Here is a 24,983-nt window from a genome sequence, read left to right as displayed (position 1 = left end):
ACCTTGCAGATATCTGGTGAAATCATGTAGCTTGCAATTGAAAAGATGTATTGCTTATTTAAGATTGAATATACTACCCACTAGGGAACACGTTGGCAGCTGGGCGGCGACCTTGTATAAGGATAGAACATTCCGGTTATGTAACACCGCCATGGAAACCTCTCACTGTTACGTGTTGCCCAAAGCTAATGAGCGCATACTTTAAGGGATATTCGCACTTTTCATCTTACATCGCATATATTGAATCTAATCCATTTTGGAATAGTATTTATTGTGCCAACTGAATTTTAATGACTGCTTCGCCTTTCTATATTTGGAAGGAGCCTTTTTGTGATTTTGCATGGAATTTATGATCTGTATGATTTTATAGTATTTTTACTTAGTCTGCTACTGCATATATGTTTCAGACAGTTTTTAACTAATTCAACTCTGCTGAATTAATTTCTGTATTTGTATTTGGGTATGCAGTGTTTTTCATTTTCTTTTTGAAATTGTATGTAAATTATGTGCTGAAGGTTTTTAATGCTTAACCAAATGCACAATAATAAAAAAAACATCATATGAAAATTAGAAGAGCGCTAAAGACGCACCTGTTCCTCGCTGAATATAGACAGTAGGCTCCCCTATCTGACCATTCTCTAATTTTCCCCTGTTACATTAGCACAATAAAGGGATTTTTCGAGCAGCAAGTGCACTTCACCTTAATAAAAGATCCAATATAAATGTTTAGGTGGAGCCATCTAGTTGGTAATGCACAGGGGGAAAATCACATGTCTTAAGAAAAACTAAGACTTGTACATCTTGCTTGTTTTCAGGTCCCACATTACAGAAAGCCAAAAGGCCACCCGCCGGCGAAGATACTTGTTTCATAGAGAGAGAAGCGATTCCACAGGATCAAGCTCTGTCTACTTCACAGCAACCTCAGGAACAGTGTGTACAGATGGAGAAAGTGAAGGAGGGTAAGTCAAGTTTGATCGAAAGAACATTGGGAAATGCCGGACTGTTTGCTTACACAATTCTGTATTTTTTGAATAATTGTTTCCCATATTTCCAAACTATGAACAGGTTTGGATGTTTAGCCCAGGAATTCAAGTGTTTATTTTTGTTAATGGTTTGTCTGCATTTCTTAGCATATGGATAAGAGATGCAAGGCTACGTACACAGGCCCACTTATACCACCAATCAGCCATGTACCTCCTGTTTTATTTTGTTTTTTAGCCGTTATACATTGCATGGCTCTCTCCTGCCAATCGGATGCTATTGTTCTAGTGAGACCCTTGGTCTAAACAGCATGACACATCATCTTGACGTCCTGTCGAAGCCTACCTTTTAAAAAAAAAAAATTACCCCAATCTTTTTTTTTTTTTTTAGCACTTTTTATTATTTTGTAATATTTATATAAAGTACATTCATGTTTACAATTCAAAGTCCCATTTTGAAAAGCAGTCAGACATTTATTCTGGTTTGCTTATCACGTTAATAGCTGCTGCTGTGGTGTGACCCGGCAGTAATGGCTTTAAGCTCTCATTGAAGGCCATTTCCTAGCTCGCCTATCAACTTGGGTTAGCTGACTTTTTTGGATATGATATGATATTTTATTTATATTGCGCTCATACACAGGTGCTTCAGAGCATGACCAGGCAAAGGGAGGGGAACAGTGGAGAGAACAAACACAACGATCTTACTAGGCCCAGTGACATTGAGAATGCACAAGTGCATGGGGAAGGGAAAAGGGGGAAAGTGCTGGGAGGGGGGAGAAATTGGAAAGTGCAGAGCATAAGCGAGGACAAGATAAATAATGACGCCATGGGCGTGGCCAGGACAGCCATGTAAAGAGACGTGCTCCGGAGGAGCTCCTTCGATCCTGTATTGATCCTGGGGAAAAAGTGCGCGCACGGATGCCTGCCAGCACTGTGAATTAACATCCGTGACTATGAAGGTGGGGGCTGCACACGCTGAACTTTTGGTGCATGTGGGATGCACGGACACAGTTATATCCATTTGTATAACTGCGGGCCCCGACTCGAAAAATGGAAACAAAATGGCCGCAGGAACAAAGGGATCATCGAGGGTCATGGGCGCGCCGCAGCGATAACTGACGGAAGGATCAGACGCTACCTGCAATGGATTTCAGGATCCTGCTTTAGCAACAGACCCGAAGGGGCCGTGGTGTGGAGAAGCGGAAGAAAGAAGGCGGACTGCCTGGCCCGTGCTTATGCTTTGCGAGCCGAGGGACAAGATCGAGGCAGCAAGACGTCCGAAGAGGCGTGCGCCCGGAGCTCGAATACGTGTAGATGGTAACTGACGAGACCCGCCGAGCGAACTCGTGGCTGACGCTGGGCCCGCAGTGAAGTCAGACCGAACTTGGGAGGTGCCCATGGAGGATACGTTATAGCGGCACACCCGGAAGAAGAACGAGCCAATGCTGCGCCCGGTGCACAGTGCTTGCTAACGGGCAGGCAACAGTGTAACGGAGGACCCTGGAGCTAACGCGAAGGAGTGAGAGGCAGCGGCAGTACTCCAGGACGTCGCAGATCGGACTCTGGACACGCGAAGAGATAGGAGAGATCCACAAGGGACAGCCGGCTGATCAAAGCAAATATTCCACGCATTAAAAGACTGCACGCTGGGCGGCCTGTACAAGAGAGGCCGCTGGAGTTGCGAGGTGTGCTGGTACACAGGGGACAAGGCACACCACAGGAGGCCACCTCCTAGACGCACTGGAGGTTGAGGTAGAACACGATACGGAGGGGCCCAATAGAGACAGAACACGCCGAGGAGAGTGACCCAGGCCTGAAGCTGGTGGGACTTCACCACTACTATTGAAACAGGCCAGTAAAAGAGGCTACTTCGGGACATTCGCAGGTTCCCAGACATAACATAAGGCGGCCCCCCTGCAACCGAGAACAGGGGCAAAGCATTTTGGTCTGCACTGAGGGCTAGATGTCCTCGGGATCGACAAAGCGCTGAAAGAGGAGTGCAATGGGTCAGTGTGCGCATGTGAACACTGGCCACTGAAGAATTGAGGCAGAGACCGGTGTCACGACACCGAGAGTGCGCAAGTACGTGGGAGGACACAGCCCACTCTAAGGGTGAGGCGAGTGACCAAGACACACATGGGCATAGTCGCTACGGCCCTATACTGCCAAGAGTGGCCTGGTGCCACGCAGACCTTTGTGCGCAGGGAGGTGCAGCTGGCTTGCGCCCGGACAACACGGCAGGATGTCTACTAAAGTTGTTAGACCCAGGACCAAACAGCCCACGATGGAGGCCTACACCAAGACGCCCCCAGGTGCGGAGGGAGGCAAAAGCAAGGAGACCCCCCACGACAGAGGTGGAGGCACCGGGCACGATCCAGGAGGTGCTGGCAGCAATTGCAGACCTGAAAGTGGCCTGGGAGACTAAACTGGGCCTGGCAATGAATGAACTGAAAGTGGGCCTGGACCTCCTGATTGGAGCGGTCCAAGAGGAAGTGAATCTGCTGAGACAGGATGTGCGGACGATTGCGGAGCGCACCGGGAACTTGGAGAAGGAGATGGTCCCCGAATACTGCAGCGTGCGCCGCACAGGGATTGGAGCTACATGCCCTTGTGCAGCGGATGGGCAACCTGAAGGACAGAGCAGTGGAGGCGGAAGGGCGTGCCAGATGAAATAACATATGAATTGTTGGCTTGCCGGAAGGAATGGAGGGGCCCAACCCAACAGAATATGTGGAAACCATGCTCCTGCAGGAGATAACTGGCGGGGCGCTGACCCAGGGGTTCGCGGTTGAAAGGCCGCACAGGGCCTTGACAAGGAGACCACCCCCAGGAACCCCGCGACCGCTGATCGCAAAAATTCTGAATTATTGAGATCGGGAGAAGATACTCGAATTTTTCCAGAAGGGAGGAACGATCGAATGGGGGTAGGCAAAAATCACGGCATATCCGGACTATACGCTGCATGTACGGCGTAGCAGAATGAACTTTGGGTCGGTGAAAAGAAGATTAAAAGAAGCAGGCCATCGTTATGTTGCTTTACCCAGCCAAGTTGAAAGTGTTCTACAAGAACAAATCCCTGTTCTTTGAGACGCCAAAGGATGTGATGGAATGGCTGGATATGCAGGGCCGCCCTTAGGAACCGGATATCCAGATGGGCGCTGCAGAAAATAAGTAGCACACAGCTATGTCCTCCATGGGGACATGGCTAAGACATTGGGACTTGAATATAGAGTTAAATTAAGCTTGTGGGGAGTGCGCTGCAATATAGGCTGATGGGATCTGCTGGGCGCAACAACCCTAAATAGATAAGTGGGAGCACCTAGGAGGCATCTCTTGAACCCACTAGTAGTACACCTAGTTAGGTCACTGTTAGATCGGTGACGCCCCGCGGGGTCCTAGTCCTCGGACGCTAGATAGGACCAGACGCAGTGATCATCCCACTTCTGAAACCAGGCAAGCCAGCCATGGTGTGCGGGTCCTATAGACCCTTGTCCATGCTCAATCAGGACAGTAAAAGACTCACGGCAGTGCTAGCCAATAGGTTAAAGAGGGTGATTGGTAAATTGATACACCAAGATCAGACGGGCTATGTCCCTGGTAGGAATATCACAGACAACCATAGGAGGCTGCACCATATCATTGATTACACCGGGGAAGACCCGGGCGAGTTGGCTATCGTGTCGCTAGACGCGGTTAAAGCCTTTGATTCGGTGCGGTGGCCATGGTTGAAAGCAACCCTGAAAGGATACGGAATGGGACCTGGATACATCAGTTGGGTTCAGATGTCATATAGCACCCCGGTAGCGAGGGTTAACACGGGAGCCACTATTTCAGACAAATGGCAACTCGGCAGGGGGACCAGACGGGGATGCCTCTGGTCACCCATGTTATATATACTGGCATTAGAGCCGCTGGCAATATGCCTGCGACGACAATGCGGGGAGGTGGGGATTCGTACGATAAGTGGCATGGCCCTGATATCGCTCTATGCAGATGACATGCTACTCTATTTGCGCTGCCCGGAGGAAAACCTGCAATATGTATTGGAGGTGATGGATCGTTAAGCCACACTTTCGGGCATATCGGTAAACCCCGGGAAGCCTAGTTTGTTCCCCTTGGGAAGGTATAAGAGTGTCCCGTTGGAGAGGCTGCCTATCCTGCAAATACCCTGGCAGCCTGAGACATTTAGGTATCTGGGAGTAAACATTTATCATAGGATAGAGACAAGAGCACGAACATAACACAGAGAAAGTGATCGAGGGAGTTAAGAATAGTATGGTGTTCTGGTCTAGATTACACATATGATGGGGAGAGCAGCTCTGCTCAAAATGGTGGTTTTGCCCAGACTCTTGCACTTTTTTGTGAATGTCCCGCATTTGATTCCCAGAAGCTTTTTCAAGAGACTTCATGGTATGTGCAGGAGCTTCATATGGGGCAACTCCAGGAACAGAGTAGCCCTGTGGAAACTACAGAATTCCTGTGACAGGGGGGGGCATAAACTTGCCAAACTTTGAGCTTTATTATCTGGCGGGGCAGCTGTTGTTTGTGGCCAGGTGGTTGTCATCAGAGGCCTCGGCAGAAGCTAGACTTTTGCAGGGCGACTTGGCTCCATACTTTCCGAGAGAGACGGTGTGGCTACAAAAGAGTAAAATGGTGGGAAGAGGGAGACTATTGGAGCTGGGTTGGGAGGTCTGGCACAGGACGTGGAGAACGGTGGGTGATACGGATCCGCTCTCCCAGCAGGTTCCGGTGGTGGCGCTGTGTGGAAACGACTCTCAATTGCTTGAGGTAGTCCGTAGATACTGGGAACCGATGGGCTTGGCCACCCTGGGGGATATATGGCAGGAAGGGGAGGCATTGGAATTCCAGAGGTTGCAGGAGGAGACAGGGGTGCATAGAGGCCAATATATAACTTACACCAGACTCACGAAACGGGTGAGGGAGAGGTGGCCTGAGACGGTGCTGGCGGAAGAACCTGATGCCACCCTGGAAACAATGTATGATGTCTCAGAGGGCGGGCACGAAATATCCAGGGTATACGAGTTCCTGAGAGCAAAGGCTGGGAAGGAGCTGTTTCAACTGAGGCAGGACTGGGAGGAGGAGGTAGGAGGACTCATGACAGAGGAGCAATGGGAGAGAGCTCAAAGGTACCATTGAAAAGGTGTCCCGAAATGCGAGACTCCAACAGATCCAGTTGTATGTCACCCATAGGGCTTATCTGACCCCCAGGAAAATAGCCAGGTTTGGAGGCTCAGCCACACAGAAATGCTCTAGGTGCGGGGAGGTGGAAGCGGGGTTGCTACACATGTTCTGGGCCTGTGCAGGCAGAGGTGCACAGATTCTGGGATGAAATAAAGACTAAGATGGCCGGTGGGGGAGTGGTGCTGGATGTGGGGTCGGCTTGGGCATGCATGCTCGGGATTTTTCCCAGGCCACGCAATCTAAAGCACATAAGCAAGATGAAGGACCTGGCTTACATCATGGCCAAGCGTAGGATTGCAATGGGTTGGAAGGTGGCCCACAGTCCCATGGTGGAGACATGGTGGGCGGACCTCCTGAGATGGGCGGAAGCAGAATCAGCAGTATGGTTTGAAGCCGTTACCAGGGGGAGTGAGGAGGAAGTGGGCCCCCTGATAGCTTGGCGACAATTAGTGACCTCTATGGTAAACCCCCACCAGGTTAGCTATGAAACAGAAGACTCGGACGAGTCTACAAGCACTGCGATTCCCGAAAACGCTCCTGTAGATGACACGGATGAGCCGGCTCAAGTTTATGGGGTGGGTGGGGGGAGGACGGAGAAGATCACTGTATAATGTGACGGTTTGACATTGATTATGTACGTCCTGAAAAGCTGTATTGTTTGTTGGTTTTGTTTGTTTAAAATAATTAAAAAAAATAAAAGATAAATAATAAGTAAAATAAATAAATACGGTGATCAGAAACAGTGGTAGTGCAGCTTGTGCAGGCCAAGTGCAAGGTTAGTCCGGTTTGATGACAACCATGGTGCACTGACCCAGTCAGTAACACCCAAAGAGTGGGGGTCTTGGGTTTCACACCTCACGTTGGGTGTTTCCTCTCTTTGGCCCTCCTCATGGCTGAGTTACTTTTACCCTGCCTTGGGGCAGGTTTCTTTTCTCCCGAGCTTTGCGTCGTTCAGTTCTCATGCTGCCTAGGGTGTTATTGGAGTACTCACCAAACCTTGGGATTGCTAGCTTCTCACCCCACCTTGGGGCCTGTTTTATATTTGCTGCCCACCTTCTGACTTCCCTGAACGACCGCGCTCATGTGGTGCTCCTCTTGTCTGGTCAGTCGGGGAGGTGGCGTGGTTGCTCTCTCTCTCTCGCGCTTCTCGCTCTCGCGCTTCTCGCTCTCGCGCTTCTCGCTTTCTCTTGCGCTTCTCGCTCGCTCTCTCATGCGCTTCTCGCTCTCTCTTGCGCTTCTCGCTCTCTCTTGCGCTTCTCGCTCTCTTGCGCTTCTCGCTCTCTTGCGCTTCTCGCTCTCTCTTGCGCTTCTCGCTCTCTCTTGCGCTTCTCGCTCTCTCTTGCGCTTCTCGCTCTCTCTTGCGCTTCTCGCTCTCTCTTGCGCTTCTCGCTCTCTGTCTTGCGCTTCTCGCTCTCTCTCGCGCGCTTCTCGCTCTCTCTCGCGCGCTTCTCGCTCTCTCTCTCGCGCGCTTCTCGCTCTCTCTCTCTCGCGCGCTTCTCGCTCTCTCTCTCGCGTGCTTCTCGCTCTCTCGCGCTTCTCGCTCTCTCTCTCTCTCGCGCTTCTCGCTCTCTCTCTCTCTTGCGCTTCTCGCGCTCTCTCCTGTTTCTCTGTTGGAGTGGATGCTCCCTTCCCGCCGACTCGTAGCAGGGTCTTGTGGTTTGCTGGGTCTAGCTCCTTTCGCTGAAATGTAGGCATCTGGCTACTCCCTTCTCTGCTCCGGCTCGTCTGTCGGGGGTTTCATAGGCTCCACTGCAGATCTAAGCACGATGTCAGGTGCTTTCTCGTCTCTGCAATCCACACCTCTCAGGAAGATGGTTCTTCCATGTGGCTCTGCAGGCCTCTCCTGGCCATTTCACCATTCCGGATAGGCTCTCATCCTGCCATATAGCGAGTGAGGTTTTATGTCCCATTCTCCTGCTCAATCTCACTATGTCTGGATCTGGTCAGAAACCACACCAACCTTGAGCATATGCATTAGTAACTCATTACATTTGTCAATCTCCATGTAACCAAAACACCTATGGTGATCTGGAGACCAGGGAGGATCAGGCATATCCAGGTTTAGGGAGTGCTTTTCCTCTAAGGGGTGGGTGTAACGCTCACCTGATTCCCGCAGAGGCGCCGGTCTTGACTGGGTGAATGCCGTATCTTCAAAGGTGATGTGTAACACACGGTTGGCTCTTTGGGCTGGACCTCTGCGCACTGTATGTCTGACTCGAAGAGTAAGATGTCTGCAGATAGAAAATATGGGATTAATGAACTGGGGTTATTGGGTGCCTCTCTCCTCTTCCCTTTCTCTTCTCCTGTAGAACCCCAAAGGTTAACACCCTCACCTTAGGTAAGTGAACGCCGAGCTCTCCATCTGCCTCGGGGCAGGGTGCCGTAACCAGTTTCTTCACTGGATAAGGGTGCAGGCCTCTTGACCTCAGAGGACTGCTGTCCGTCGTTAACTGCACGAACGGTAAGTTCTGGGCACTTCAAATGTCTTAAAAGTCTTTTGTAATGATCTCTTGTTTTGCAGGGTTCCGGCGATGGCGGATGGCGGGCTGATGAGAGTTGAGGATCGAACCCGCGTGAGGAATAGAAGCGCCTGGAAGCACGTAAGTAAGCGCTTGTAGCCTGCGTCACGATGCGCACTAACTGTCCCTTTTATCTTGCAGGTACAAGTTCGGAGCTTTAGAGAAGCTGAAGGGTGCTGGAATACCCGCTGGATTCGGCGTGGGAAGGGGTAATGGCACGTGAGTAATAAAGTTGCCCAATGTCTTTAAACGCACCTTCTTTTGTCTTTCAGATGCGGGATGCAGCGCCGAAGGCCTCCGGAGCGTGCGAAGAGCTGGTAAGCTTTTGTCTTTCAGATGCCGGAATGCAGCGCGAGGCGTTGGTGACAGCCGTTGGACCAGGTAAGAGATGCGCTGCCACTGAAGACCGTAGTGCTAACCTGTTCTTTCTTTGTCTTTATAGGTGCTGCTGAAGACTGGATTCCAGGATGGTAAGCCTTTGTTCCCTTAGGCCCAGGATCAGAAGCAGAAGACACAATGAGCGTTCTGCTGCAAAGAATGCAGAATAACGCAAAGCAAGATTCATCCATCGGGTGTGGTTTAAATAGCCTCCTGTAGTGCTTAGATGTCTCCTTCCACAGCCACGCCTAAGAAAAGAGTTCCTGCTTTCCGAACCTAGGGAGTGGCTCCTGCCCCACCCAACAGGAAAAGTAGTCCCAAACAGAAGAGGATCAGGGGTTCAACTGGCAGGTAAGTAAGCAGCATGGTCTGCTGCAGGTAAGTCCACCCAAGCATTATGAGCCCGGCGCTTCCAGCGCTGGGACTGGGCATCTTTATGAGCCTGGTGCCACTGGCGCCAGGACCGGGTCCAAAAGGTCCCAATTGGGACTGGCTGGCACTCGGAACCGGGGTTATGGGTCTGCTTCCAAGGGAGTCGGGCAAGTCCTGATCTTTTGGAAGCAGAGATCATGACAGTGGGGGTCACCCCCCAGCGGGATATCGCTTGCCCTGTCCCCTAGGGAGGGTTCAGCTTGGTGGGTTCACCTCCCTAATCCCAAAGGGGGTGTCTCCCCCTTTTCGAGAAAGGCTGAACTTCCTGGATTCATCACAAGTGTCTGTTGATTTGTACAGTTGAACCATGTGGAATATTGATTATACTGAAGGACAGTACCTCCTGTGAGTTCATGCCTGTACCTTATTGCCGCTGGTCCACTCTGTTACCTTCTCATGGAGATTCTTGGATTTGAATAGTGGCAGAGTTGTTGTAGTAAGGGCATTCCACAGTAGGGGAGAGAGTGAGAGAGAGCGGAAATGAGGGGGAGCACAGGGGACTCCACTGGTAGCAAGAAGGTGAGCTGAAGATGGTCTTAACGAACGACGTGGAGAGTAGGGAGTGAGATTAGCAAATGAGTATGGTGGGCGAGCCCATGGATAGTTCTGAAGATAAGTTTATACTTAACCCTTTGTTTTATAGATAGCCAGCCAATCTGGCGACCGGCAGAGGCGGTACAGGTAAAGTGAGAAAGGTTGAAAAGTGTGCAGAATCTAGAAAGGACTATGGAGGAGATTAGCTGTTTAGCAGTATTGGAAGGAAGAAGATGACAGATTTTTCTTATATTGAGGAGGTTGAGTGTGGCTGCAGTGACAGATATGGAGATGAAGAGTGACACGTTGTGTGATGGGTATAAGATGGCACCAAGGTTACGAGCGGAAGCAGAGTAAGGAAGGTTGTCGGGTGAGAAGAGGGGGAGAAGTAGAGAGAGCCTGTTTGGCTAGGAAGTAGAGAATGTTAGTCTTAGTGGAGTTGAGCATGAGCAAGTGAGACCCCATCCAATATTTGATGGCAGAGACACAATTTGACATTTCTGACAACAGCTTGTCAGATGAGGAGTGAAAAGAGAAGATCATCTGAGTGTCATCAGATAAGTGTTGATAGAAGCCATAAAAAGAGATCAGGGCGCGAAGAGCTGAAGTATAGAAAGTGAAGAGAAGTGGACCAAGTACAGACCCTTGCGGGAACTCCAACAGTATGGGGTTGAGTGGGTGGCTAAGGCTGTTCTTGGACACCTTAAAGTGTCTGGGGGCAAGGGATGAAGCGAACCAAGTGAGGTCCTTCTTTCTGATGCCAGGGTTAGTTGATGTAGAGAGGAGGTCAGAATGATCGACAATATTGATGGCAGTAGAGCAGTTGAGAAGAATAAGAATAGATGAAAGATTTGCATGCTGAGCAGAAGAGATGAAGTTGCTGACATTGAAGAGAGATTTCTCTGTAGAATACAGAGGTCAAAACCAGATTCAAGTGGGTACCAGAGGTTGTGAGTATAAAGGAACTCCGTTAGTTGATTGAATACTACTCGCCCTAGGATTTTAGAATAGTGTGTTAGAAGAGAGACAGAGCATACATTAGCACAACAGTTCGGATCTAGACCAGGTTTCTTAAGAAGAGGAATGTCAGTAGCGGTTTTATTGGATGAGTGAAAAGTTGCATTGTCAAGAGAGAAGTTGAAGAGGGAAGTAAGATGTGGAGCAACCCTGTGAGCTTTGTGCTTCACAATGTGTGGGGAAAGTGGGTCAGTGGGGGCACAGGAAGGGTTGGCATTGAGGAGTAGGACAAGAATCTCATCAAAGTTGGTGGGGTAAAGGAAGACCTAGTAGCCCGAGAGGATGGTAGGAGTGGCAGAGAAAAGTGAGCAGGAGGATGGGATAGAAGGTAATCAGCAATGTATTGTGAATGGTAGACCTTTTAGAAGCAAAGTAGAGAGCAAGATAATTTGCAGAAACAGAGGAGATTGAGGTGGGTTTAGGAGAGAGAATGGAGTTGCGAAATCTTTGGAGGCGCCTAGTTTGGAGGATTGAGATGAAATGAGAAAGACAGAAGTCCTGTTTGGTAGAGTCGAGAGTAGAGCAATAGTTTTGAAGAGTAGTGAGATAGTTGGAGATTAGAGGAGGAACCTGACCTTTGCCAAATGCAAAACATGTTCTGCATTGTTGTTTTTAGGGTGAGGATGAGCGCTGTAAACCAGGGTGTGGAGAGTAGGATTTAGGAGTGACTCAAGCAAGAGGGTAGTGAGATGAAAAGGAAACATAAAGAGCAGTGTTAAAGTTTGAGAAGGTTCTTCAGTGGATGGAAAGGTGAGTTCAGTGTAGGAGGAGAGTGAGTGGTGTAGGTCAGAGGTGTGTAGTCGGGGAGTTTTGAGGAGGGAAACCTGCACTTGTAGCAGATGGAGAGAAGCAGGAGTGGAGATTGAAGCAAAGAAGATGGTGATCGGTGGGAGAAGGCGCGGTGGAGAATATTAGAGGCAGAGAGTTGAGATGAGAATAAGATCAAGGGAGTTTCTATTTGAATAGGTGGACAGAAGAGAGTGAGTGGTTAATTAGAAGAGAGTCTGTGGATAGAGCAGCAGAGAGAGAGGGGAGGGTTGAAGTAACCAGTGACAATGAGGTGATGATCGGGAGGCAGAGAGTGAATTAGTTGGGAGATGTGGTCGAAGAATTGATCTACCAGATCAGGCGGCCGGTAGAGAGAGCATATGTATGCAATGGAGTCAATGATTGTGAAGATAGTGTATTCGAATGCGGGTGAATCAGTGGGAGATGGGGGAGTAGGAAAGATGGGAAGTTTGAAGGATGAAAAACAGTCCTACCCCTACCAGTAGGGCGGGTGAGTGAAGGTGAAGGCAGGGTCCTGAAGGATTGCAGAGTCAGAAGTAGAGATCCAGGTTTCGGCAAGGGTAATGAGGTAATGAGAAGTAGAATGAAAAAGGAAGTTGTAGATAATGGAGTTGTTTTATTTATTTATTATTTTCTTTGCATATAGACTGCATTCTAAAGAACAATAGAGTGAGAATTAGTAGCATAGAAAAGTTGGGTTTGAGAAGTAGAGGCGAGCTGGAGGTAGATGCGAGAAGAGGAAGTGTAATGGAATTAGCGTTGGAATCAGTTTTGTGAATAGAAAGAGTAGTAGAGTGAGAAGAGGTGGCATCAAGGAGAGGAGATGATGGGGATGGGAAGAGAGTTGAGAATAAAGAGCAGTACGATGGAAAGGAAGAGATGACATGAGAAGTGCATGGCTAGGGTGAAGCTGAGCAGAAGCAATAAAAAGGGTACTTGCAGACAAGTAGCAGGGCACAGCAAAGCAAACAAAGGCTCTTAGACAAAGCGGCTGGTCTTTACCCTTCCCAAATCTGCCCTTAACTGGGACGTCTCTGACTGGACGGCCCTCAGGAGTTCAGAAGGGATAACGTATGCTATGGTCACTTGATCGCCTAGTCCATCAGTGGTTGGTCTCTCTGATATTGTCCCTAGTGTTACTGGGAGGAGGAGGTTTCTTCCTGGTTGGTGTTCCCAGAGGAGCATCTTGTGGCCTCCGGGTGGAGATTGGTCTGTTCGAAGATGGCCACAGGAAGTGGTGATACTGATCCAAGATGGCCACTGGAAGTGAAGTTCCAAACAGAAGGTGAAGCCAAAAACCAGAAGGGATGATGCATGCTCTTGTCATCTGATCGCCTTATTACATTGGGAAATATAGTTTCTTGTTACTTATCAATTGTATAATAATCTTTCCATATTATTTTCTTCACTACATGTTGTTCCCTTGTTTTACAAAACATTAAGTACGCTGAAATTTAGAACATTCATAATATGAAATTATTTTGCTGTATTTAATTTAGTAAACAAATTATCAGGAAATAATGGACACATCGTTTTGTATTTGCTGTACCCCATGCATAATATCACAAAAAATATCTGGAAATTGCAGGTTTTCCAAAATGTGTGCATGGTCACTTATACAATTTTTTTTTAATGCTTATAGCTTGGAGTAGCTTTGCATATAAATACAGTGCAGCATAAAACATATTTTATACAAAAAAACATTTCACAGAAAAGGTATAAAATATTCCAGAAAATAAAACATTAATATATCCCATCAGATAGTTTGGTTAAGATTCCAAAACATATGGCGAAAAAATGTCATCATGTAAAAAATCAAATTAATATAGTTTCCCTCCAGCAATCGATTCCATTATTTTGACATCCTCCTCCCATTTTTTTGTTATAAGCTTTCATATACTGATTTCGCAGAATGTTAAAGGGGAAGTTTGCTCAAAAATGTTATGGTCCCGATCGTTCGGGCATGTATTTTTCTTTTTATTATTTTATATAACATACAGAGCAAACTTCAAACAACCAGAGGACCTAGCCCAGATTGTGCCGGGTGACTGCCCTGTCCATTTGAACCCACTGTTTCCTATACGCACCCGAGAACCACTCCCTGACCACCCTTGGTTGTGCAGGCTCATAGTACCGCCGAAAATCAGGGAGCCCCAGACCCCCATCCCTCCTCGACGTGGTCATTCGGTGTCAGGCCAGCTGCGGCCTCTTACCCTCCCATATAAATTCCTTTGCTGCCCTGTCCAGTTCTCAAAAAAAGCTTGAGGGGACTCGAAGTGGAACAGACTGAAAAAGATAGAGCAGCCGGGGAAGAATCACCATTTTTAGGGCTCCCCCCCCCCCCCAACCACAATATTTTGAGGGAGTTCCACTTCCGTAGATCCCTTTTTGACTGCCTTCAGCATGGGGCGTAATTCGCTGCATACCACCCCTCCAGCGCCGGGGTAATTTTCACCCCCAGGTACCTTAATCCCCCATGGCACCACTTGAAATGGGATCCCTCCTTAAGCTCTTCGGCCTCCCTAGGTTGTAAAGACAGGTTCATGAGCTCAGACTTCTGCCAGTTGACCCGCAAACCCGATACTTCCGCAAACCTGGTCAAGAGGTCCATGCTCGCCTCAATAGATTCCTTCGGACTTGTGAGGGAGAGGAGCATGTCATCCGCGAACACCGCCACTTTATGCTGAACTCCTCCAACGGTATGCCCTGTATAAGCTCCGCTTCCGGAATCGCCTGCAGTAGGGGCTCAAGGTAGATTGCGTAGAGCAAGGGGGAGTGCGGGTACCCCTGTTTGCGTCCCCTCCCTAGGCTAAATGGGCTTGATGTTGCCCCGTTAGCCGACATACGAGTGGATGGGCTTTGGTACTTAGCCCGGACCATCTTAATATAGTCTTCCCCAATCCCATCCTCTCCATAACTTGGAACAAGAACGACCACTCCACCCGATCAAACGCCTTTTCTGCGACTAAAGCCATGAGCACCACCGGAGTGGCCATCTTTTGGGTTTTTTCCACCAAGTGGGCTACAAGCCTGATATTGTCAGAGGTCTGCCTCCCCATTACGAACCCTGTCTGATCTGGGTGGATCAGCGCCGGGAGATGTCCCTGGGGTCGCTTCGCCAATATTTTAGTGTACAGTTTCGCGTCCGTATTAAGTTCAATAGGCCTATGAGCCGTGCATTCTTCGGGCTCTTTCCCGGGGCTTATGAATAAGGGTTATTTTAGCTTCTTCCATGGACGGAGTGATTCTGCCGGTTACCTTGAAAGAGTTAAACAGTTGTGTGAGGTGAGGAGTGAGAATTTGGGAGAAAGTCTTGTAAAAAGACGCGGGGAAGCCATCCGGCGCTGGGGCCTTATTGCGCGGCAGCGATGCTATTTGAGTCTCACCTCGTCCTCTGCTATATCGCGACCCATCTCTTCCTCTGCCGTGCGGGGCAGGCTAGGTAGGGGCAGGGCGCCAAGAAGTCCCTCTGTGGTTGGGGCGGGGGAACCTGTGAGGAGTATAGATTACTATAAAAACCAACTAATCGGACCACTATGTCCTGTGTTTGAGCGAGTCTGTCCCCCCCCCCCCCCCATCCCTCTAGGCCGAAATCTCCTCCTGCTCCTGGGCTCCACTAAGGAGGCGTGCCAGCAACGAGTCAGTCTTATTAGCCTTCGCATAATACTTTTGCCTGAAAATAAGCATGGCTCTTTACGCTTTTTTAGCCCTTAGCAACCCCAATTGGCCTTTGGCTAGCCTGTATGCCCTGAATGCTTTCCTAGATGGCGCCTCCCCCAACCTGAGCCTTGCCAACTCCACCTCCCTCTCCAACTGTGCCTGCAGGTGCCTCAATTGCCTATTCCTGTCCGCCTTCAGGGCGATAAACTCTCCCCTTAGCATTACCTTGAAGGCATCCCACCTTGTGCTCAGGCTTTTGTCGGTACTATTGTTCAGCTCAAAGAGAGTCCTTATTTTCCCCCCAATCTCTTCCCGAACCACTGGATCTCTCAGGAGTACTTTGGGGACTCGCCACTTCCACACGCCCCGGGTACGCCTCCCCAGGCCCAACTTAATCTGCACTATTTTATGGTCTGCTATACCCAGGGGGCCCGCCTCTACCATCTCCACCCTCCCGACCAGACTTGCTGAAACCCAAATATAATCAATTCTGGATTGTGACCCATAAACCCCGGAAACAAACGTGTGACCCTCCTCCCCACCTCGCAGGGCCCTCCATACATCCCGCAGCCCTTACTCCTGCACCTGATCACGGAGTTGGGGCGAGGCTGCCGCACTGCCCCCCCGCCCCTTCGTGTACCGTCCTGTCCAGGCGTCTGTCCCAGGCCAGATTTAGATCCCCCTCCATTAGAATAATTTGTCCCCTTGCAAAATTCTCCAGGACTCCCAAAGTTTCGCGCGGAAAGCAATCCTGACCCATATTCGGAGCATACACCGAAGCTATAGTGAAGGGCATATCCGCATATTCCCCTTTAACCAAGACATACCCCCCGTTCTTATCCCTGATGACGTCTTGCATTCTAAAGTCGAATCCCACCCGAAGGCCAACGCAACCCCCTCTACCCCCCTGCTTCGTGGGTCCGGAGGCGAAAAGTATCTGAGAGAAGCCCCTCAACCGCAAACGCCCCTGGTCCTTACTCAGGAGATGGGTCTCTTGGAGGTCAAGTATGTCCGGAGTGTGCAATTTGACGAATCTTTCCAACTTAGCCCGTTTAAGAGGGGGTATTGAGCCCCCTAACATTGAGTCATCCATCGGAACTCAGCGGGAAGAAACTAACGCAGCCCTGTTTTTTGCCCCTCTGCACCCATCTCGAGGACTTTTCCCCAGGTGGAAACCACCCTCCACCCTCCCACTGTCCCCCCTCCTCCAGCCACTCTCTTGCAGTGCTCTACCCCCAGTAGGCTCTAGTTGTTGACACTCTGGTACCTCCCCTCCCCCCCCCAACTTGGAATGCACCCCACCCACCCCTCCCCCAGACTTAACGGTCCTTTCTTGATCCAACATGTTTTCTAATCCACCCTCTTTGGCTCCATTATATGCCCATTTCCCACCATCCCCCACTAATCAAATTCCAAGGCTCATGCCCGCAGACTCAACCAGATCCTTTACCCAGGTCCTTTAATTCCCCCCCCCTGCTCATTCCCCTTCTTCAGGGGACCCCTCCAAGAGTCTCTTCTATTCCTTTGCCCCACCGTTGACCATGCACATGGTCTGGGCCTCCCTCTATGCCCTGCTGCGGCCGAGGGACCGCCTCCAGGGTGCTCCCCTTCCCCCTCCAATTCCAAGTGCAGTATACTAGCCGCTTCCTGAGCCGTGGTCACTCGTTTCTAGGCCCCCTCCCATTCGAACAATAAACCAAAGGGGAATGTCCATTTGTACTTTATTCCTCTCACCGATAGCTCCCTTAGGACTGGGCCCATATTCCTCCTCTTCACCAGCGTGCTATTTGCCAAGTCCTGGAACAGGGAGCTCTCTTGCCCCCTTATAATGAACTGGCGGAGTGAAGCAGAGTGTTGGCAGTGTTGGAAACGCTGCTTTTGGACCCTATCTACCTCGTTTTGCAGGGAAGTTCCTTTTTTGCCTCAAAGCCTCTGCTTCGGTCGCGGAGCGACGCGGAGTGAAGCAGAGTTTTGGCAGTGTTGCCAGGGGTGCACGGGGCGCACGGGCACCCCCTCAGTGGAGTTGGAAACTGGAAACCTTTATGACCACGCTGGTGCCCGGCCCTTCTGGCCTGATTATGGGAGAAGTTTCGATCCTTCAAGGAGGAGGTGACGTAGCACACCCGCTCACGAGACAACAGAGGCGCATCCTGGCAGCCGGTGGAGGAGGGACCACTGAGCTACGGGCGCCCCCTATGGCAAGCAACGGCAAACATCGCAAAAGGGTAAGCGCCTCCACTCCTCCCTTATCCCCAATAAGTACTGAATCCCTCCCTGACTGTTGCCCAATAAACTCCCCAAAAACTGTAATGAATGCACCCTCACTCACGCTAAGGCACGCAGCCTATGGTCCGATCCCGGCGGGTGATCACTATAGGCACATAGTGCCAGATGGCTTTTTAGAAGGCGAGATTGATGTTGAAGTTGGCAGACGATTGCACAATAACGTGCTACAAACATACACAACTCACAGTCGAGAGTGCGAGGGCGTAGGCGAGCCCCCATGTGTTAAACCCTTACAAGTCCTGGCTGGTCTAGCAGTGGCAAATAAGAAGAGCAGTCCAGCGGGGGGCCACAACACAGTGGAGGGGCGTGTGATCTACTCCGCGGGAGCGCAAGTATGGTCCCCCGCCCGGCTCAGTTCCACGGCGAGCCCCGCGGACACCAACGAAAATGATACAATCGCGCACGACCACATTGAAATCAAAGCTCTGTTGAATCTACAATGTGGAACCGGGCTCGACGGAGCGAACCCATTAAGGTCCTTGCAAGTAGAATCTAGCACCGTAAATAGAACAGACTGGTCCAGCTCGACCAACTTTTTGGATCAAGTCTCTAGCCCTGGGACATGCTCTAACCGGCGGCGTTCGATCGCCGTGGCAGACAAAGTTCTTAAAGACCTTATTGAAATTAACACCAGATTGGGAAGCCAACTGAGCTCGGAGAACACAGCTAAACCTCCATTGTCTGAAATTAATGAACCCTCAAAACCAAACGAACAGGCGAGCTGTGCCCCTAATCCCGTGAAGGTGAACGTTGTCTCCCTCCCCACCACCACACGAGGAAAAAAATCAAAAGAGCAACCTGTGGGCGAATACACTGACGAAAAGGAAAAGAACCGACTCTATGAACGACTATGACAGCGATCAGCTGCCAGTCTCGCAAAAAAGACACGCGGATGTAAGCGACTCAGCTCTCCAAATCATAGCCACACATGATGGTACCTCTTCTTTAGTCCTAGCTGGTTTCCCCCCCTGTTTCACGCTCAAAGAAATGCAAAATACACAGAAGGAAACTCAAAGCGGATATACTAAAAGTAAGCACTCGAGAAAAAGCTAGTGCTTCTACACAGTATTTGGCGGAGTGTCTTTCGAGAGAAATCACAAGAGAGTTAAATACTCTGATAATGGCCGCACACACTACATCGATGCTGCCATATATGAAACTATATGAACAACTGAACAAGAACATCAAGGACCAATCCACGCTCCTGGCTATGCTAAACTCGAAAATGATAAATGTGGAACAAGAACTAAACTTAATGAAACAAGCGAAGTTAGATGAACACCTAAGAACTGAAGCAAATGTAAGGTTAATAACGGAGCACACTAAGAACAGTGCGTCCGACAAACGACTATTCGCAGAAGTAGCTCGTGAAGCCATTGGACTACTAAAACTTCAGAAGTCACACACTTCCTTTAAGTGGCTAGCTCCAAAAGAGAATAAAGACCCCTGTGTAGCGACTGAGGAGGTGACACAGGTCGTTAACGCACCCAATCCAGACACTTGCTACACATCTCTAAACTCAGAGAATATCGGACCGAGTAATATGAAAGAGTCAAGGAGTGAAGAGAGTGGCGAAGAAAATGTACACATGAAATGTAAACAAAAACTAAATCGACCTAACGATGTCACCTCCCTGAAAGACAAAGCTACAAGGAAAAGCGGTGAAGAGCCGCTGAATGAGAGAAACGCCTCATTAGACTGTGCTTCTCGAAACCCAGAAGGTGACACGGAAACGAATCCATCTCAACTGCATGTTGAGCATTATGGCCCTGCCAACCAACTCACACCTGAGCCCTCCATATTCTCTAGCGAAAATCCTGACACACCTGCCCCCCAAGAGGATCTTAGTATGGCCGCCCAGAATCAAAATTTAGTGAATCCACCAAATGAGAAGGATGAGAACGGCTCTGGAAGTGAACAAATGAACAATGTGGCTGTCATCGCCAAAGAAATGTTTTCCATCTTTTCAAAATCATTAGACTCCAACGCAGTCACTAAAGCGAGGGAGCCCACAATGAGTAAAAAATCGAAAAACACGAAGAAAAGAAAAACCCAAACAAGATCAAGTGTGCGCTCCTTTCTAAGGAACATAAAAGGCTTTTGCACAACAATACCTGACAAACAAAACAACGGCGTCCCAACAAAGTCCATCTCTGGCAACGTGAAGACCCCGTCAACAAACAGCCAGGAAGTAACCAAAGCTCAACAAATTGAAGAGTTGGGAACCTCAAAGGACCCAGCCGGATCCCCGTCCATTGAAATTTAGAGCTCCTTAGAGGATCTCCTTGACCTCTCAACGTACGAAGACAGCGAGGATAATCCAGAAGCCGAGAACGTTGTATCCGAGGGGGCTCGAAATAAAGACTACGCACCACCAAGTGTTGCTATAAACATAGACCTCAGTGCAATACCGAATAAAGAGAAATCGCTATCCTCGAAACACCAACAGCCTGATCACCTTATAAGCAAATCAGCCCCAAAATCCTGCCACATAATTGTGAAGAAATCAACAAACCAACATAGATGCGTTACAATGGACATGCTGAGTCAAGCTGAAAGCAGGCCAACTTGTCCAGAAAACAGTGTCCCAGAGTGCATCACGTTAGAAGCAAGAAGAGCCTCAATTATAGCCCTAAAGAAACGTGAATCGCTTGACAGGCCTCGCACCTCTCGCAATATGGATCTCCTAAAACACGAGCCTAACCGCATAGCCCTTGAGGCTAAAATGGCCGTAATGGATACTGATATCTCTGAAATCTCCCTATCTACCCGGAGTAAACCCGGCACTGAAATCCGTAAAAACAACAATCTCTTAGTCCAACGAATGTTGAAAGACCCATCACCACCCAAAAAGAGCCTCCATGATAAGCGCTCACTCGCGACTGAAAACATACGGTCCATTGCAAGACCCAATGTCGCTGGTGGGACAGATCATGGTAACCAATTGCGAAGCAATAAGAAAATGGGGACATACATGCTGGGATTGGAAAGAATTGTGAGAGAACAAGATGGTCTCCTCCTAAACAGGAAAAATGTGATGAGATTATTAAATCATATTCCGCAACTGCCAACCATCACGTCCGACGACATTCAAATTGTGGAATTTGAAGATGAAAAAAATAACGACTGTGTGATTCTACACATAGCGTCCAAAATCATTTGCGACTTATTTCTGAATACCGGTGCCACAATGAACCTGATGGGGTTCGACATAAATGAGATTCAGACTCACAAAGAGGCGGAACATCTGCTGGATAAACAACTGCCATCAAGAGGCAAAACTACATCAAGCAGTAATTCCGCATCACTAGCAGAAGACTCATGTATAGAGATCAAACATGACATCCTAAGGGGACTACCTGATGACTCTACCCTAAAGACACTGGACGGATCAATTGCAACAACAATGGGGCCTTTCAACTCTACAAGCGGGAGGAAACCCACTTCAGGATATGAAGATCTTGACTGGTCTTGGGTCGCCAAAACCATAAATAATCCCAAACACAGTTAACGCCAAAAGTCAGATGCGTATGGCAAACTATGTATTGCGTCATGGAATACACGTGGGCATACGCATTTGTTCGAAGAAATCCCAAATGCCCTGAAAGACATAGACTTACTGTGTCTCCAGGAGACTTGGCTAACGGAACCTCCCATTGCAGATGGCTTTGAGATCGCCTTCAACCCAGCCATCAAAGGAACCAAAGGACGCCCCATGTCGGGAATGGCAATTTTTGCTAAAATTGAAAGTGGAGTTCGCATACTGTCCGCAACCAATGTGTCTGCGTACCTACAGGTATGCAAAATACAATTGCCTGTGAGACCAACGAAGAAAGCAAATATACTTATGTTGATAAACATATATTGGCAACACTTAGCTGTAGACCTTGACTAATTTCTAGAAACAGTCTCAGAACTCATTTGTAACAGCAAAAGAAATGATAAAGATACACACATCATTATATGTGGAGATCTTAACATAAACTGTATGATTGACAAAATCGATACTGCGCATGACAAGAAAGAAACAAATGTCCAACTAGCCGCTACGCGCTGGCTGTTGGAAATGAAGGCGTGGAACCTACACATGCTGAACGGGCAAACAAAAGGAGACATTCCAGCTCAACCAACTTGGCGAAGAATCCACTCTAGCTCGATAATTGACTATGTTTGCTGATGATACTGAGACGTGAAGTATCCCATCTAACCATCACCGAAATGGAGCCCAGTGATCACTGCATACTAAAGCTATATTTGAACTCATACAAAAGCGGACGTGAAACCGCCTTGTCAGAATATCCTCTTGAAGTTGGACCGGGTCGTAATCGTCTGAGACTCAATGCGAACAAAGTGAGATCATTGTGTAAAACACTGGGAGAAAAAACAGAGAAATAACAAATTGAATACAAAACTCTACTAGAGACCTATAGAGAAAAGTGCCCCGGCAATGCTAAAGCTGACTTCAAACAGGTACATGCATGGGATGCAGAGCTTAATCTAAAGAAAAAAAATCTCCGAAAAGCCCTAAGACTGCGTAAAAATAACAGTCAGCAGCAACCTAGACAAGGCAAAACAACTGAAACAGACTTACAAGAATTGGCTAATCAGTCATAAACACATAATGGTGCAAAGAGATGCCGAACACATGATGAAAGCACTTGCAAACAGGAACACAAGCGACTTCTGGAGCTACTTGAATAATATCACAGTCCCTCAGGGTGGAATCACAAAATCCATGATCTCAGAAGATACATGGATAAGCCACTATGCAGGGGCCTTCAATAACAACTCAACAAAGACCATAACAGCCCCATGTCAAGAGCAGGAATGGTCAGTTGTAATAAAGAAAGATGACATATACAACAACATTGTCCGACTGAGTACCTCAGGAGCACCTGGCCCAGACAGCCTAACCAATCTACACTTGAAACAACATCCAGACTTATGGGCAGAATTTTGTCACTCCCTGTTCAGATCAATATTACAGTCGCGAACTATACCTGCGTCCTGGAGGAGTGCCATAGTGGTACCGATCTTCAAAAAGGGCGACCGAAAAGACCCCAAGAACTATAGGCCGATAGCCCTGCTTGACGTTATTGGGAAAATTTTCGCAACACAGCTTCAAATCCAACTACTTAAATGGATTAAAGACTCCAAAAGATACGACCCCCGTCATACAGGATTCGTAAAAGGAGTCGGTTGCGGGCTGAACTTGACCATCCTGAACTTCCTGAAGATGGAAGCTATTCGCCAAAACAAGAAGATATATGTTGCATTCATTGATCTTTCTAGCGCGTTCGACACGATTGATCGAGAGCTGTTATGGACAAAGTTGAAAAAATGGCTCTGCCCGGAAAACCTACTACAACCTATAAAAGAACTGCACTCCAATACAGAATTCAAAGTAAGGCTGGACTCTCGTGGAACACTGAGTCAGCCCATAAAAACAAATCAAGGTGTGAAACAAGGCTGCCCGTTGGCAGCCACACTGTTTGGCCTATTCCTGTCTGACATTGGAGAAAGCTTGGAAGCTGTCACATCATTTCCCCCAAAAATTAATGGTATGCCTGTAAGCTGGTTGTTATATGCAGATGATATTGCTATACTGGACCAAACCCCAATTGGGCTATCTAGGAAGCTTGCTGCACTAGAAGGCTACGTAAAAGAAAACAAATTGAAAATCAACCCTGCAAAGTCGGAAATAATAATCCTCCAAGATCTTACAAGAAACAACAAACAGAACCCCAAAACTACACCAAAATGGAGGCTGTGTAACGACAACCTGAGATGTGTGAAAAAGGCCAAATACTTAGGAGTCTGGTTTAACAGCAACATAAATGATGCCCCCTGGACGGAGAACATCATACAAAAATGCAAACAACTAGCATGCCAAGGGGTCATCATAAACAAAAAGTTCGGAAAATTTTCCCTACTCCCAGTGTTAGCTCACTATAACCAAAAAGCCACTCCAACGCTTATTTATGGCGCGGAAAGCGCCCTAGGAGCCCCCGCAACCCTGTGGCCACAGCTGGAAAACCAATACTGGAGACGAGTCCTGCAAATACAGAAAGGAATCTCGAGCGCGTGCGTCAGATATGAATTAAACCTTACCTCGCTGCAGGCACGAGTGTTATGGAACATGCTATCCATCTATCGGAAAATAATCATAGAAGACTGTACTCCGCAGTTTAAGATCTTACAGGAAGCGCTCAAAGGCAATTCCGAAACCGTGCTGTGCAGATGGGCAGCTGGCTGTAAAAATCAGCTAACGCAACTTGGTACGGACCAACTCACACTGCAAAACAACCCAACCCATGTTAAGAAAAAACTATGGGAACAGGACTGGTGTCTAACAGTAGACGCGCGAAATCGTCATAAACTTTTTGATGATGCACCCAATGAAGCCAAAGACCGTAAACAGTTGCTGCAATACTTGATAAAGACACCCAACGCTCGACACAGAATGACCTACATGAAATTCCGTTTAAACTTATTCAACACAAGAGTGAGTCAAGCGACAAGAGCACGAAAAGCAACAGCAATGCTTAAATGTCGCTTTTGCGATAAACAAAATGAGACTCTCAAACACCTCACACTGTATTGTGAAAGTCTAAAAGATCTTAGATCTGTTCACTTAGGAAAACTGGTAATACAGTATGACACATTATGTGGAGAGGACTTATGGCGCAAACTCCACAATCCAAGAGAAAAAGAAATCTTTGGGTTAACAAACTTTCTACAAAAACTAGAAACACTACTAAAAGTTGGATAAGAAAGGCGATAAACAGTGGGCCTCGAGATGATGGTGTTTAGAAGAAGTTGTGAGGCTAATTATCCCCCAAGACCAGCTGGGGACTCCACGGAACCTCTCCCCACACTGTGGGTGGGCCATGGGAAATCTCTTTTCAAAAAGTTTTGTATAAACTAAATGAAATAAATAAAAAAAAAAAAAAAAAAATAATGAACTGGTTCTCGCTGCCTGGACGCCCGCAGCACCACTTCCTTCTGCCCATATCTGGCAAATGCGGCCAAGACGTTGCGAGGCCTGGCATTGGCGCCCCGGGGAGGACGGCCCACTCTGTGTACTCTGTCCAATTCTATCGATTCCGGGCCTCCCCCTTCAGGTCCCGGTCTGACAGTGATTCCGGAAGACATTTTATCCTTATGTTGACCCTTCTGGATCTGT

The 24,983-nt window shown here is 48.3% G+C and overlaps 1 protein-coding gene across 6 annotated transcripts in view; it reads left to right on the top strand.

Annotated features, from left to right (window-relative positions):
- RMDN3 (regulator of microtubule dynamics 3) overlaps positions 1–24,983 on the top strand; it is a 548,832-nt gene that overhangs the window by 360,415 nt on the left and 163,434 nt on the right. For all 6 annotated transcript variants that reach the window (XM_069637572.1, XM_069637573.1, XM_069637571.1 and 3 more), the window contains exon 4: positions 816–959. In XM_069637572.1, the coding sequence (XP_069493673.1) occupies positions 816–959 (144 nt within the window). The remainder of the gene's footprint in view (positions 1–815; positions 960–24,983) is intronic.

The sequence above is a fragment of the Ambystoma mexicanum genome, chromosome 14 (assembly GCF_040938575.1).
Source record: "Ambystoma mexicanum isolate Mex_15411 chromosome 14, UKY_AmexF1_1, whole genome shotgun sequence".
In the NCBI taxonomy this organism is placed as follows: domain Eukaryota; kingdom Metazoa; phylum Chordata; class Amphibia; order Caudata; family Ambystomatidae; genus Ambystoma; species Ambystoma mexicanum.
Note: the sequence above shows the minus strand (reverse complement) of the source record. Positions and strands in the feature narration are given on the sequence as shown.